Here is a 15,720-nt window from a genome sequence, read left to right as displayed (position 1 = left end):
GGCATTGCCGGTACTAATACTTCCCGCGATGATCGAACGATATGTAGCGCCAAATTTCATTCTAGTAATCTTTATGTGACCCTTTCCTCTTCATGCTTGCTCTTTCGCACACAAAGCAAACAAATGACCTGCGCCTGCGCATTCGGCGTCGAAACACACGAGACGACGAAAAGAGATCGAAGAGCCAGGCAATCAACATGACTTGTTTTCTCTCTATGCTCGCGAGGACGATACATGGCTGGCTCTCGCGCCTGCGGCTATGCCTACCGTGTGCACCGTGCTTTTCCTTCCACGGCGGCGTGGTTCGCGCTGGCTCTTTTCGTCGCCTTCCCGCTGGGCAACAAAATCGGCGGCGCCTGCGCCGAGAACGCCATCGAGGCTCGCGTCGAGACGCCCTTCTCGTGCGTGGGCCTACCGTACGGCTTCTACGCCGACCCCGCGCACCGCTGCCGTGTCTTCCACATCTGCAACCCGCAGGTGATTAACGGCGATACAGTGACGCGTAGTTTCAGCTACTACTGCCCCGGAGACAAGGTGTTCGACCAGCTGCACTTCTCCTGCTTGCAACCCAACGCATCCAGCCCAGAGGCCTGTGAAGACGCCGAATTCCACTACAGCATCAACGAAGCGTTCACCCTGAGGGAAGCCGTGTTGGCGTCGCGTGCAACCGAAGGAGGCTTCAGCTGCCAGCTGATTCCGACGGGAACGTACGCTGACATACGTTCAGGATGCAGGTACGAGCCGACCGATTTCAACCTCTCGTATATGGTTTGTTATGCACCAAGTGTACTGCGTAGATTTAAGAACATATCCCTAGCTTCGTATTCATGGCATAGAAAGCAGTGGCTCAGTATAGCTATAAGGTCCTGCTTCTGTTCTGGAAAGAGTACGCGTGGGACATTCAAAGACAACCTCGTTCAGCCGGCTCGTTGCGCGCTTGAAGAATCGCGCCTGTTCAAGATGTACTCCGCGGACCTTAACTGCGGCGTTCACTACAACGTAGGCATCATTACTAGCGCTGGTTTATCTGCGATAATTAATAAAACATGGAACCTTCAAAGCACCTCGTCTTTCGACGACGTATTCAGTTAACCTTCAGTTATTCAGTCAATATTCCGAGTCACTTTGTGCACTTCTGGTCGGGAGGTAGCGCATCCAATTCCTGTCGGCATTCCGAAGACGGCGGAATACGGCGCTCGTGTACTTATATTTATGTGCAGGTTAAAAAATGCAGAGGTTTAAGGCCCCTCGGCGGAGGCAACACGCTCCCTTTCGCCTCGGCTTCACGTAGGTGGCTCCCCCGGACTGACCCACCCTGCGGGAAGCGGTAGTTGCCTTTTCCTGTCTCTCTCTCCCTCCAGCCTTCGTCTTTCTCTCTCGCTTTCCATCTCTCCTGTCTTCTCTTTACTTCGTTTTACTTCCAATCTTCTAAAGGGTTGACCTGATGTAGTTTATTCAACCTTGAGCATACAAGGTAGGGCATAGTAGCTATCTACAGTTGGTGCCTTCGTTGCTTTCGGGTTTCGTAGCGTCCTCTAGTTGGGCTGGGTGTTCTGCGGCTGGCATAGCTACCGATATTAGTTACTTTTATGGCTTCTCCGTCGTTTCCTCGACTCTCTCATCGCCCTCAGAAAAGATGTCGCAGCAAAGATGTTTTTCAGTGTTTTCGGCAACAGATTGCAAAACTTCCCCCAATTCCATGTAATTCATTCTGACAAACCTGAAAGGACGATGAGAATTGTTTCTCTTTTCCTCTTGTCAATATGTCTCACCGAAGCTCTTGGTGCAAGCTACAAGGTATCGAAAATGGCTAGTGCAGATCTCCTTTTGGAACTTCCCGATGCGAAACAATACAAAAACCTTCCTAACCAAGTGTCATTCGGGGAAATCCCAGTGACAATATCCCCACACCGAACTATGAACACCAGCCATGGTGTTGTCTCCGATGATGGTCTAATGGAGCTGGCAGGAGCTGAACTGTTGGAAGGCTGGCGCGAGCAAAATTTAATAAATGTTAAGCGAATTATGCTAAGGCGGGACAGCAAGGAGATAAAAACCAAGCATCTAGTACTTAATTTTGGCTCAAGCATCCTGCCCGAGACAATCGAGACAGGCTATGTAAAGCTATGGGTCATACCGTATGTTCCAAAATCCTCTGCGATGCCTCAAATGCCAGCGTTTCGGCCACAGTTCCAAGAACGGTCGAGGCCGACAAACATGTGCTAAATGTAGTGCCGGTCACCATGATTCTTAAACTTGCGAAAATGATCCACACTCCACACATCTCCAACTGTTATGGCGAGCATGCCGCATACTCGGATTTGTGCCCGTCTTGGAAGAAAGAAAAAGAAATAGTCCTAATCAAAGTCTCAGAAAATATCATTCAGGCAGGCTCGCAGGCGGGTGTCGTACCTGCAAATGAACAGCTCTGCCGAAGTGGTGCGTCAGGAGGCGGCGCCACAACGGCCCCTGGCGGCTGTCCGGCCCGCACGCAGTGAGCCGGCGATGACGCCGTCCGCCCCCTTGGCGGCTGCAGCTAGCGTTGCTCCACCACCCCAGCAGAAGGGGTCATCGGCCTCCGCGCTTGTGGCCTCAATGGTCTCGTCCCAAGTGTCGAGGCCTTCACGTCAAACACAGCGCTCGCAAGAGCGCGTGTCCAGCGCCTCGCAAGAGGCGATGGTCACAACTAGCCACACGACGCAGTCAGCGCCTAAGGAGCCGCGAGATTCTCGCGCTCGCTCCAAAAAAAGACCAACCTCGCGTCATGGCGCATGGAAAGGGCCCGGGAGCTAATCTTCGTCTCTCAAACGCACAGCACAAACAGTTTTCTCGTTATGGAGACAAAGTTTTTTAAAAATTTATTTACAGATACTGCTGTCTCGATACACGAGACATAGCAGGAGTGGGCACATCAGGCAATAGAGGAAACAACATACAATGCATTTGAAACGTATTACAAAATGTGGTTAAGCAATTCTTTCACAAACTGTTCATTTGGTTTTTCCCGCAAAGAACTATCTATGTTGTTGCAAATGTAGACAACGCTTGGGGAAAATACTTAAAACAATTTACAAATGGCTGGAATGGAACAATGTTAAGTAGGTAGGATCGGCGGGGGGCACTCCCGGTGGGGTGACTGAAAGAAATCGCTACTTGAATGCAACTGTGGCCATGTACACTCTTATGCAGCGAAGTGTTACGCTCAAGCGTGCGTCGGTGAGCCAGGGGTTCTAGCGATAATGCGCATGCGTGAGATGAGGGAGAAATATTGCGGTCATATCGGCGGAAAATGAACCGTATTTCTTCCTTCTGTGTGGCCTCGAGCTTTTTTATGTCAAGTGCAGTGTAGGGTGACTGTACCACTGAGGCGTACTCTAGTAATGGTCTGACGATGGATTTATAAGCGGTTAATTTGCAGTCCTTGGTAGAGTGCTTGAGGGTTCGTTTTAAGTATCCTAGTTGCTTAAGTGCCCTAGCGCAAGTTGTTTGAATGTGAAGGTGCCACTTTAGATTTTGAGTGAATATAAGTGCAAGATATTTGAAGGTATTCACCGTGCTTAGGCAGAGCCCATTGTAACTGTAACTAAACCTTAGCGGCTGCTTTTTATTATTAGAGGGCAATTGTACATTTTTTGGTAATTAATACTCATATGCTGGTGTTCCAACCACAAAAGTTTGAAAATACCTTAAGAACCTCTTGATCACGTGTATTAGTAGCACTGGTATACATCTCGTAGTCGTCAGCGCACAATCGCACTTTCACTGGTGTGTCCTTAATGACTTGTGTAACAACAATATTGTAAATATTGAACAACAGGGGCTCAAGGACCCAGCCCTGCGGTACCACAGAAGTGAATGAGGCCGACGATGAGTGTGCGTGATTAAAAGTAACGAAGTGAGACCTTGTTAACGTAGCCAATCAGATATTCAGCCGAGTATTTTGTCATCATTAATAATTTTGCTGAGCCTAATAAATTTTCTGTGGCACACCGTATCACATGCTTTGCTATAATGTATGCATATGGCGTCAATTTGACCTCGATTATTCAGAGCCGCAGAAATGTTGTGATTGAATTCAATGAGTTGAGTAGTTGTAGAAAAACCAGAGCGTAAACCATGCTGATTCTGTGACATGTTATTATCAGTGAAGTGCTGAATGATATGTTTATGAATTATCTGCTCCGAGAGTTTGAAACAGGTACACGTTCATGAAATGAACTGTAGCTAGACATGATTTGCGTATTACCCAATTTAAACACAGGAATTACATTGGTGATTTTCCAAGTGGCCGGCACAGTACATGTCTCTAACGATTTAAGAAAAATTATGGTTAGATAACGAGCGCCCCATACAGTATAACGTTTCCAAAACATTTTTGGTATGACTTCTGGTCCGGCACCTTTGGTATTGTCGATGCTCAAGAGAAGTTTATAAATACCAGTATAACTTAGTACAGCGGAATGTTAGAGGACTGATTCATAACCTCGACGATGTTAGACAACTATACAAGCATAATTCAAATTTGTAGTTTGCGTAAGAGACACATCTGAAACCTACAAACACTAACTTTCGTCGTAATTACACCGTCTTCCGAAAATACAGTGACGAGGCTAACGCCTCCGACGGTGTATCAATAATTGCCGACAAGTCTGCAGCTTGTCGACACATCGCCCTTAAGATGTTTGTTGAGGCAATGTAAGTTCGGGCCATTCTTTTTGAAAAATTCGTCACTACGTTCCATTTACATAACCCCGAACAACAATCTCGATAAAACAAAACCCTTTTATAGCCTCATTGATCAGCTTCCTGAGCCTTGCATACTCGTGGGAAATTTTAACGCTCACAACACGATGTGGTGGAAACTCACGGTGCGACGCGAAAGGTCGACCCATTGAAAACTTCCTTGTAAACTCCTGTGCGCGCCTCTTCAATAAAAAGGAACCAACAAATTAAAATCTTCATTATAATTCACACTCGTCAATAGATCTGTCGATTGGCTCATTTCTATCTTACCTGATTTGGAATGGCACGTAATTAAAAATAATTTCGGAAGTGATAACTTCTGAGAAATTAGTAACCCGACATGACTCCGCTCCTCATATCCCTCGCTGGAAACTGAAATAAACCGACTGGGAATGTTTTAAGGAATCCATCTAGTTATCACGTGATTTTATAATTTCAGTATATAGATCATGCCGCATCACAATTTACCACTTTTATCATTGACGCCTCTGAGAAGTTGATTCCTCAAAGAAGTGGTACTTCATTCAAAAGACGGATCTCATGGTGGAGCTACGATTGCAGACAGGCACGAAGGAGACAAAATAAAGCTTGAGGCAAACTATGTCAATGTGCTACGGCCGACTATCTAATAGAATTTAAACGTGTCAAATCTCAGAGAAGAAGGATGCGATGACAGGCAAAGAAGGCAAGCTGGGAGAGGTTTCTCTCTGGTATAAATTCGTGTACACAAGAGGCAAAAGTATGGGACAGGTTAAGTAGGCTAAAGGGCAAAAACTCCTCCGTTGCCACTAGTGAACGAGGAAGAGAGCAGCTTGAAAGACTAAGCTGACGCTCTTGGTGAATACTTGGAGCGCGTTTCCAGTTCCAATAATTGTTTTGAGGCATTCCTAAAGCACGCAAGAACAGCAGAATGCGAGGCCATCGACCGCAAATGCAGAAAGAACGAATCCTATAACCTCCCCTTTAACGCAGAGTTGCGAGTCTCCTTGACTGCATGTCGGAGCTCTGCATCTGGACCTGGCAGAATCATATATTGCATGATTAAACGCCTCCACAGCTACGCTCAAATAAGGCTACTTGCACTTTCCAATGCTATACGGGCTGCTATGAGACGGCCTTTCTAGGTGCGTGTGAGAGAACTTAGGGAAAAAATGGATACCCCACTTTTTGAATGCCGCGTAATACCTTTAGCTAGGCTGTTACCGCTTTGGGAGTGGCATATTACATAATGTCATGTATCCTTTGTAGATGTCACAAAGTACGCTCCCGAGCTCGAAATTCCAATGAATTTCCGTGAACATCAATCAAAGTACTTTTGCTCTGAACTCTACACCGACCCGTCAGTCACATGCTGACTATCTTACGCCGCTGATCATCCATATTACTTTAAATCTGACATGGTAAATCCCCTAACAAGTATCTTCACTGCAGGAGCCTATGCGGTAATGTCTGCGGTGAAGCATACAAAGAAATTAAAACTACAGAAAGAAATATTCAGATTCGTTAAGCCTTGAAAAAACGTTAGTGTCTTTACAGAAGCATAAAAATCCTGTTCTTATTGCGCTTTGCTCACTCTTGTGTAACATTGATTTATCTTATAGACATGTAATAAGTGCTGGGTTTCAGGCCATAGAGGAATCAAGGGTAATGTGCTTGCCGATGAAATCGTCAAATCAATAGCCCCACAAGGTATTAATCGTTCCGCTGCTGACCCTGCCACAGATCCGAAGCCTTTTCTACGACACAAACTGCGAAGTCGTTGTCAACGCTTGTGGGATGCTGAAACGAACAATAAGCTTCGCGGGATTAAACTGAAGTTAAGTTTTTCACCCTCTGCTACGAAAACACGACGAAGTGATGTCCTACTCTGTGGTCTCGAAATGGGACACACATATTGTACTCACAATTTTCTATTGACTGGTAACGAGCCTCCCACCTGTGGTAGATGGGGTGAAAGGCTGACCGTCCTCCACGCCCTGGTGGAGGACGCTCCCCATCCCGCTATGTTTCTTAGGGAACAACCGTTTTTTAATACCAAAGCTGTTGTAGGTTTCTTTAACGATGTCGTCTCGCATGTTACTAACCCAATTATTTCATAGCGCATCCTCTTTCCAGAGAATGTCGCTGTGATAGTTTTGTATAGCACACGCCTCCAGATCCTTGCGTTTCAAGGGCTCTGTTGAGGCAGTAGTGCATTTCGAAAAAAATTCGCCTCTGACACATTTTGGCATATCGTCATTTTTTCAAAATGTATCTTTCCTGTCCATAGCACACTCAATTAGTCATTGCCATAATTTTATTACACATAAGTTTTACGCACTCTACAGCGACCGTCCTTAAGGCCACTTTACAGCCCCGTCACATCCATTGCTCGTAATTCATCTCTCTACTTCGAGCTCATTAACAGTGGCCTGGCGCTATTTGGTCGCACTTGGCTCTTGCGCCGGAAAACATTACATTAGTCATCATCGTCATCAACATCCTCATCATCCGCATTTAGGATTTCTTCATAGCCGACTGTAAAGCACCTGGGAGTAAAAAATTGCCGGCTCACCCGTAATCGAGATTAGCTGAAAGCATGAAATAGCAACAGGTAAAGCAGACTGGCGGGAGATGATACTAGCCACTATCTTAAAATGGGTGCAGTGCATGTTCGCAATGCTACAGCCCACTACACCACGCCACGCCATACTATGCACTGGTACATATGGACGCTGCCCAGCTACAAGTAAACCGGCTGAAGGCGGCGCAACAAGCAGCGAAATACGCCAAGGAGACACAGCGCACTCCTTGGCTAGAAAAAGAGAAGCGCTTGAAGAAGGCGCCACGCAGCGTGGCGCCATCTGTCGAGGCGACGCAAAACCCGCGCTGCGGAACTCACGGACCGCTGGCGTTTAAAAGAGCACAAGCAACCCTGTCTCAGCGGCAACACATGACCATGAAGTGTATGGTGCCCTCTATTTGCCTTTTGAACGTGCTATTGAAAATGACATATAAAACTTCAGCGTACTAGATTTTACAGAGTGAGTGATATTGTGAACAAACATTAGGAAGAACGCGGAAGCAATATTTCGTGTAACTTGTTTGGGCAGTGAATAGCGTATGTAATGCGGTCCTGTACAAAGGATTGTGGGCCAGATACTGTATGTTCTTAAGTTTTGACTGGTTGCCCGAATAATCTCGGTTTGTTCTCACAACTTGCCCGGATGCTCTCGTTTGAGTGCCCGGATAGCGGCTCTGGCTTTTGGCTCAAGGTCACTGGACGGTTGCCGACAACGGGAGCTAAAAGCATTTCATGCTTGAAGATTCATCGTAAATGCTGAATACACTGCTGCGCTTCTTGAGGCCTGCTATTAGATTAATAGGGGCCAGCAAAAAAGCACGCAACCCAAGAAATTAGATATTAACGGGTCAGGCGCTGACGAAGCCTAAACGTGCACTAACGATGCTTTGGTAGCGTCAGAAAGTATAGAAGTACCTTGGCACTGGGTTGATATGCAATATATCGGCTGCGGCGACTTATTCAACAGTTAGTAAACAAAAACGATCTAATCGCTGGCATTTAAACTTCGCGTCACTCTGAATTTCTTTTCTTTTGTTCTCGAATAAATAGTTAGCCATTGTCTTTCTCCTTTATGTCTGTTTCTTGTGGTCAAATGCATTTTCTTTAGTCTGTTAATTAATAACAATCGCATGTTACCATAATAATTTTCCGGCTGCAGTCCGCATAGGGTGCGTATTCGTTGACAAAATCCTGAGTAGCACGGTGAACCAACGAAACATTCAACTGCATGTTGCGGTGACCGCTGGCGTGAACAGCAAAACTACGCGCATGCGTTGTGAAAAATCAGACGTGTATGATCAGCAGCATGCCTCTTTTCTTTATGCATAATATTTCTGAGTGACAGACAGCGACTGTCCCTAAACTTCGGTGTGTAAGCAGTCTCCAGTACAACCAGTAATTGAAACAAAGTTCTGCACCTGTGGTGAGACAGCACTGCTCGCAACCCCACCATTTGATAATTATATTTCACGGAGTGCAATAACAAAAATTCAGAAATATGCCAATCACAGTTTTCTATATTAAAGCGGTCGAGCGGCCACCTGCGCATTGCGCCAGTGTCGCCTAATGGCATGTAGTGCTGGGTTCGAGACCTCTTGACTACGAGCGCTGCCGAACATGCATGCGCGGCGCAACCATTCGTGAATTTATAGTGTCGTCGGCCTCTACTTTTTCTCTCGAACGATGCCGACCATGTACACGAGGATGGCTGATAAGATTGATTACATCGTTTGAACTAGGAACTCGCGAAGTTTCGAATTTAACTGCATGTTACGTACCCTTTCCAACAGAATTATACAATTCGTGACGTGGCTTTCATTAATGTTTCGAGGGGCCGTCGGGCTGGAGAAATATACCACCAAGGTGAAAAGCTGTCCTTTCATCTCCAGTTTATCCGCTTTTGAGATAGTTGTTGGTAGTTGTGAAATAAAGGTCCGTGACGTCATATGCCAGTTACAGACATGTGCTGGCGATACTACTATAACTTCACAACTGCTTACTTTCAGCCGTTAGCATGTACGAAAATTAAGAATTGAGCAGTGATAACTAAATTCACGGAAAATTTGTATAGAAGTGCCAGCCTCTTAGATGGAAGGGTTTGGAAGGGGCTCTTTAAGAAATCCCGGAGAGGATTGCCTGGAGGCATGCCTATAGCATGCTACTCCAGATTCGTATAATAAATGAAATAAAACGATCGGCACAGTGCACGACACAGACACGCAACATTCACAAAACACCATAACCCTCAACAAACCAAGCCATTTCATTGAGACCAGTCTCTCCAAGGAACCTTAAATGTGACTTCGTTGCGCGCGACGCATAGTCAGCGTTTGTCCATGGACCAAGTACGTGTCGTAACTCAAGGAAAGATAGTCTTTGATAAATCAGTACGGACGTGGTGGCTGTTATTTTTAATGTACTTATCCCTCAAGGGCAACTTACGTGGGCTGTCTTCTAGCAGGTTGCACACAGAGGACAGTACTGATCTTGTCTATCTAATCTGAAACGGGAAGTATTTATATTCGAGAAAATTAATTCAAACGCGGTGGAGACATGCCCGATCCCGACTGTTAAGGCCACGTGCGAAGCTCGGACGTTGGATTGTAAGTGCGAATAGGTTCGTGCGGCTTCTTTGAGTCGGTCTAGACTACGTGCTGCGCGCTCCATGCAAAACTGAACAAAAGCTCATCCGTCTCTAGAAATATATCCGGATTTGCTCTGTAGAGTTGTGTGCAGAACCATATGCTCTGCATGTATATGGGCCCTTTGCTCTGCAGTGATAAGGCAACTTAATATTTCAGTGTAATGACTTACGAAATGACTTGCAAAGTCGGGCCTCTTCAAATTCGATCTCTTTGCTATTCAATCCTTTAGTTGTGTTCACTTAGTGCTGCTGTAAAATAGCTTATGGCAAAGCCAATCTAGGAGTCATAACCTAGGAGTCTGTCTAGGACAGCCTTCTATACTTTCGAACAAGTCTAAGTCTAGGATTTACTCCTAGACTTTCATGACAACACTGTATAGCATGACTAGGCAAGAAAAGAGAAGCAAGTACACACACAGCACTAGTACGTGTGTTATTTTCTTCTCAGTGCTTGATTAGTCGCGCTGCACCGTGTTATGAATCCCAACCAACTATCCTGCGAACCTACTTTAGCAGGTCTCATTCCCAGACTTTCTTTGCCCATAATTTTTCGGACAGACATCTCAGAACTGGCATGATTTGGCAGATTTCTACTAAGTGATTAAACCTTGCGCAATTGCAAGCAACTGTTCGTGATAATATTTTCAAAAGTAAATCATCGTAATTTGACCGTCGATTTCAGATATTTGTAAATGTTAGTCAGTTGTTGTTTCACAACTCCTTACGTCCGGTGGCGCGTGCAATGTGACGCAAGAATAAACACTTCCTTTTTCTCTAGTGTATAATTTTTCAGACTTACTTCATCCTCTCTAAGACACGTATTAACAGTTATTAAGTGGCGCCTTCAACTTGATCTCGTATACCGGTAATATTATGCAGGTCGTACTACGTGTGCACCCGCATCACTGGCATAGCGACCGCCGTGAGGATGTCCTGCCCGATACCAACCGTATACGACCAACCAACGAAGTCTTGTCTCTATCCCGACTTGGCGACGCCTTGTGAACAGTCGGAAAAGTACTACAATGTCCCCGACTTCGATAGCCTGCAGGCGAGGGGCGAGCCGTCACCGGTCCTCAACCTTTCTCCTCGAGGCGATCTCCACCTGCCCTACATGCCGGAGTACTCCGTCTATCAGAGTCCCGTGGGGAACAAGGTGAAACTTAATACATCAACATTCGGAGCCTGGTGCATTCTTTTAGCTCTCTTCATGCTTGCTTCGTTCACCTAGTGATGGAAGGAGTGCGGCAGGAAAGAATGCCGGGGGGATTTGTGTGAGAATTTGAATGAAAGGCGACTCATGCGTCTCGTTTCGTCTACTGCGCCCCACATAAAAATGTGAAGCTGTTTTTTGCATTTGATTGTCGGAATCACGGAAAACAGCAACAAACGTAATTTCCTCCCACGAAAGTAAGCCTCATGTTGCCAGACTGCGGTTTTGTACCGCTAAACTCGCGCGGCGTGCTCACGCTTTCAATGAGACGTTCTTCACAGTGCTCCTCTGGGCGCCGCCATATTTGACAAAAATTAATCCCAGAATTGTACTGCTAGAGTTAAGGCTTGGTTTGGTTTCAGTTAGATTATGGTTTCACATTCCATTCGAAGGTTGTGTCCCAAAGAAACAACGACGAAAAAAGCCCAAGAGGATAGAAAACAGTAAAGCAACGTTAGCAAAACATCGTTAACGAGTGGCAAACCATTTTTCGAAGCTTCTCCATTCTTGAAGAAAAAAAGAAAAACAACTTCGCGAGCTGATCAGCTTACAAAGATCCACGAGAGAATGCCACAGCTATCAAGCAGAAAGCAGTCGTACTCAAGTGTCTACATGTACAGTGTCAGCAGATAAAAAATATGTTGGGTTTAGCGTCCTCAAACTACACAGTGAGGTACACTGTAGAGTTGGGGCTCCCGATTTCTTTCAACTATCTGGTGCTCTTGATTGTGCACCTAAGTCTAAGCGCCGGAGTGTTATCGCATTCTACGCCTATCGGAAAGAGGCGGCCGCTAGCGAGAATCAAATCTTGAGGCAAGAAGGATGATTATTTTCATTGGAATCCCCTTTGAAACGGGGAGGCGGCAAGCAGTCACATGTAGCTTGTTTGATCTAATAAGGTTTTACTACAAAGGTAATGCGGGTTTGTTTCCGCTCAGCACCGGATAAATTTGGCTAGTCGTTGGCCGTGAGCGTCCATAAAATGCGGCTTCACCCTTATCTGCTTATCTTGATGCTTCGCCTGTCTTCATCACTTAACTTACCAGCAGTATAGTTGGCTACTAAATACTCTAGCGGCTTAATTCTTATCGCCTGTACGATGCAGAGCCTTCGGGAGGAGGGCGCGCCTTTATTAGCCTGCATCGTGCCGCGTTGTCGTGTCTCGTGGAGATACGCACCTGTGCAAGAAAGCACAGATGAAGTTTTTTTTTTAGGGTAGAATATGCCGGTACACAAAAAAAGAAAAAGAAAAACGTGCGTAAAATGCGAAGTGAAGTGGGGAGGGGTCATATTTTTGTTTTGTATGGTAAAATTACATGTGTTATCTGGCTTGCACTATATAGGAGTCAAGGCCATCTTTTTTTGCGCTGCCGATGTTTGAAGTTCGAAGAACGAGTCATATATATATATGCTCACAAGGGCGAGCCCTTTCACAAACTGTAACGCATCCGCGTCCCGAAAAGTGATCTGTAATCCATTGAGGTTGTCGAAACATTTTCTGATCGGATTAATTTTGCACAGATCACGTCTCATCGCTACATTCTAAACGAACAATCCTGTCAAAACAAGAATACTGACCGTGGCTGAATACATTCTGCGATGAGCGTAGTAAACGGCCTTTAGAAGGCCCCGACCAGCTTTCTTTCGTTGTATTACAAGGGTCAGTACTATTCAGCGATAATGATCAACCTTCATGAACAATCAAAATAATATAAAGCTTCTAAATCGCGTGTTAAAATAACTGCACGCGCTTTCGCTGCTGCAAAGCACTGTCACGTGATCACACTTTCGCCGCAAGAGCGTTCGATTGCAGCGCAGGGCACTTCCAATGATGGCCTTCGTGCCCTATGCGATGTAAAGAGCGCTCGGATGTCACAGGAAAATCCTGGATCGGTTTACGCGAACATTTGATAATGAAAATAAGAAAGTTAAGAACGCGTTCATAAACGTTCCATAGACAACGCCTAGTGCGCACAAGAATGCGTTTTAAATTGTTATTATTTTCGGTATTAAATGTTCGTGCAAGCCGCCCCTGGATATCGTCTATGAAAGTCTTCTCCGCATCGGTTTTATGCGCTAGCTTCAGCGTCCTCGATTCCGAATTTCCTGCTCGTAATTGGCGTGTAACTTCTCCGTGCTTTCCTCGTCGCCGCCAAACGCGCCAGGTGCTCTCGCGTGCCCTGCCGCCTTCGCACTCGACCTCTGTTTGCAGGTCGGTCCTCGCTCCCATCACTTACACAACTCACCCAGCTGCGACCATTCTCACGAATAAACCGCGCCCTCTCGCCTCGGTGCGCCATGTGTTGTGCCCACAGTCTCGAACCGCTGTACTCCGTTTTACACCTAGCAGGCGTCATTACGAAGGCTACAGAGACTCCTCTAACGGCTTGCATTTATGACCGATAAATAGTGTGTCATATCATGAAAGGAATATATGGGCAAGATATGCAAAAAGAAGATACATGAATTTGGAGAGATATTAATTAAAATATGACGCATTTATTGCACAAAAGGAATCCGAGATCTAAGGCTATATAACACCGAAGTAGAAGAGTATCACGTTTCTTCGACCAGTGGCTACGGAACATCACACTCGCGCTCGCTACCAAAATGTAGTACGTCGCGTACTAGAAGCACAGAGCTGGGCAACACGTCCACAAGTTGCAGTTGCAATATGTGAAGTAGTTGTTCGATAGAAGGCGACACATAAACACAACTGCACTAAGAAAGGCGCTGCGGGAGACTTCTGTGACCCCAGTAGTTGCGTGGCTCCTGTGCGTTGCCTGCTATGTATAAGACGGGGTTTACAATACCCGCATAGTGCTGGTTAATGAACGCATGCGGATCTGCTGCCTTCAGGCACTGACACCACCGCTCATCGCCGACGACCAGGCTATCGAGAGTGCTCGATCCCGCACGTACTGATGTCGCATCGAACAGATAAGACAAACGCTTGCTTGTTAACGGCAGTTAAGGTGCCGTGGAGCGTGATACAACGATCTCCTGGTTGTGCGAGCAAATTCACGTTTTATTGAGCGGGTTTCTAGGTTGGACGTGTTGATGCGAAAGCGTCAAATGGCTCTCTGAGCGAAAAAGCCGGTGCCCATTGGCTGCGACGCCGCGGCACGAGCACGCCTCGACGGAGCAGATCGGGCGAAATGGGGCACAAGCGCGCCAGGTGTCGCGCGAGGGGAGAGGGCATCGCCGCGACGCTACGTGTGACTCTCGCTCTCTGAAGCCTGCGTTATCGGCGCCCGTATGTCGGCGCCTTCCTCCTGCGTGCAAGCTTTTGCCTGCCTCCTAACTTCGCCTCGAGGGACAAATGAAAGCGCGTCAAGCGTCTCGAGACGCTCGCTTTCCCGCGAGGAGTTCAAAGGGCCGCTCAGCGGCGTTCAATTGGACATTAATGCGTTCGCATTCACAACTCATAAGCGCTTAGGTGTCTTCAGATATTTATTCAGCTGCATGTGTGTGTAGGTTTTTGGAGTTGGAGGATTCTGAAGCGCATACGAGTAAACAAGTGCCGCCTTGCACCTCTGCCACCTACACCCGAAAACTCCAGGCGGGGCTTCAAGTTGCGGACGGTTTAGTATTATATGAGCTACAATATCTTTGTGTATCTGAGCCTGTTACTAAAGTTTTCGTTCTCTTTTCTTCCCTCTTCTGCCGTGCAATGCTGTGGTGTAAAAAATACGAGCAGCTGCTCTCCTCTGAAGTTGTCATGGCTGGACTCGGAGTGAGGCACACCATGGCGAAGCACGCCGTTACCGCGTCCAACGGCCAGCGCGTACTCGAAGCTCCCGCTTCGAACTTCAGCTGCGAGGGCCGTCAGTTCGGCTACTACGCCGACGAGGAACTCTGCTGCGAGTACTTCCATGTGTGCACGGTGAAGGCCGGGCCCGAAGGACAGCGAGTGTTCGAGAAACACTCGTTCCGCTGCGACGATGCCACCGTGTTCGACCAGGAACAGTTCGAGTGCCGCATTCCGGAGGAAGCGCTGCCGTGTTCGCAGGCTCAGGCCAATTACGGCGGGAATTCTGTGTGGAACGAGTGGTGAAAAGCATCCCGACAACATTTCGATGACTGTTCACAAAGAAGTGTGAAACGAAGTCATCCATGAATGGCTAAGTTTACATAAATGAGGTCACGTCTTTGACGCAGTTTGAGAATAAACGAAGTCGTATATTTAAGAAACGAAAGCCTTCCTGGCGTAACAAACTGGCGGTCACATGGCGTGCCGCAGTAATGCCGACATTGTTGCCGCTGGTGCACTGCTTGTAACATCGTCCCTTGAACTCGGCAACATTTCCTGTTTTCGGCTGCGTACCGCAAAAAAAGTTTCATAGTTGTATTTTTATGCATGCATTATTCTGATTTGAAGGGCATAGCGCTGAAAATCAACCTGTGCTTGCCCATAATTTAACATAAATTCTGACGGGTTCAAGGCTTCTTTCAGTGCACAGGCAAAACCGTCATCGTCCGAGGGACCGCACAAGGGCGCAAGGAAAAAAACCAAACTGTTCCCGCTTCACTCGCTCCCAGCGAACAGATGTTTGT

At 46.6% G+C, this 15,720-nt stretch overlaps 1 protein-coding gene across 1 annotated transcript; it reads left to right on the top strand.

Annotated features, from left to right (window-relative positions):
* The first annotated feature begins 234 nt into the window (after positions 1–234).
* Positions 235–15,408, top strand: LOC142583586 (uncharacterized). Its single transcript, XM_075694076.1, has 3 exons — positions 235–734; positions 10,830–11,106; positions 14,864–15,408. Exons 1-3 carry the CDS (start codon positions 235–237, stop codon positions 15,218–15,220), a joined length of 1,134 nt encoding a protein of 377 aa, XP_075550191.1. The 3' UTR covers positions 15,221–15,408.
* The last annotated feature ends 312 nt before the right edge of the window (positions 15,409–15,720 follow it).

Source organism: Dermacentor variabilis, chromosome 5 (genome assembly GCF_050947875.1).
Source record: "Dermacentor variabilis isolate Ectoservices chromosome 5, ASM5094787v1, whole genome shotgun sequence".
Taxonomy (NCBI): Eukaryota; Metazoa; Arthropoda; class Arachnida; order Ixodida; family Ixodidae; genus Dermacentor; species Dermacentor variabilis.
This window is presented reverse-complemented; position numbering and strand designations above follow the sequence as displayed.

Bases quoted from the DNA above. Each gene is read 5' to 3' on its own strand.
- LOC142583586 (XM_075694076.1), top strand. From the start codon at position 235: ATGGCTGGCTCTCGCGCCTGCGGCTATGCCTACCGTGTGCACCGTGCT. The intron at 735-10,829 runs GTACGAGCCGAC...AATATTATGCAG, and splicing joins GACATACGTTCAGGATGCAG to GTCGTACTACGTGTGCACCC. The intron at 11,107-14,863 runs GTGAAACTTAAT...AAATACGAGCAG, and splicing joins AGAGTCCCGTGGGGAACAAG to CTGCTCTCCTCTGAAGTTGT.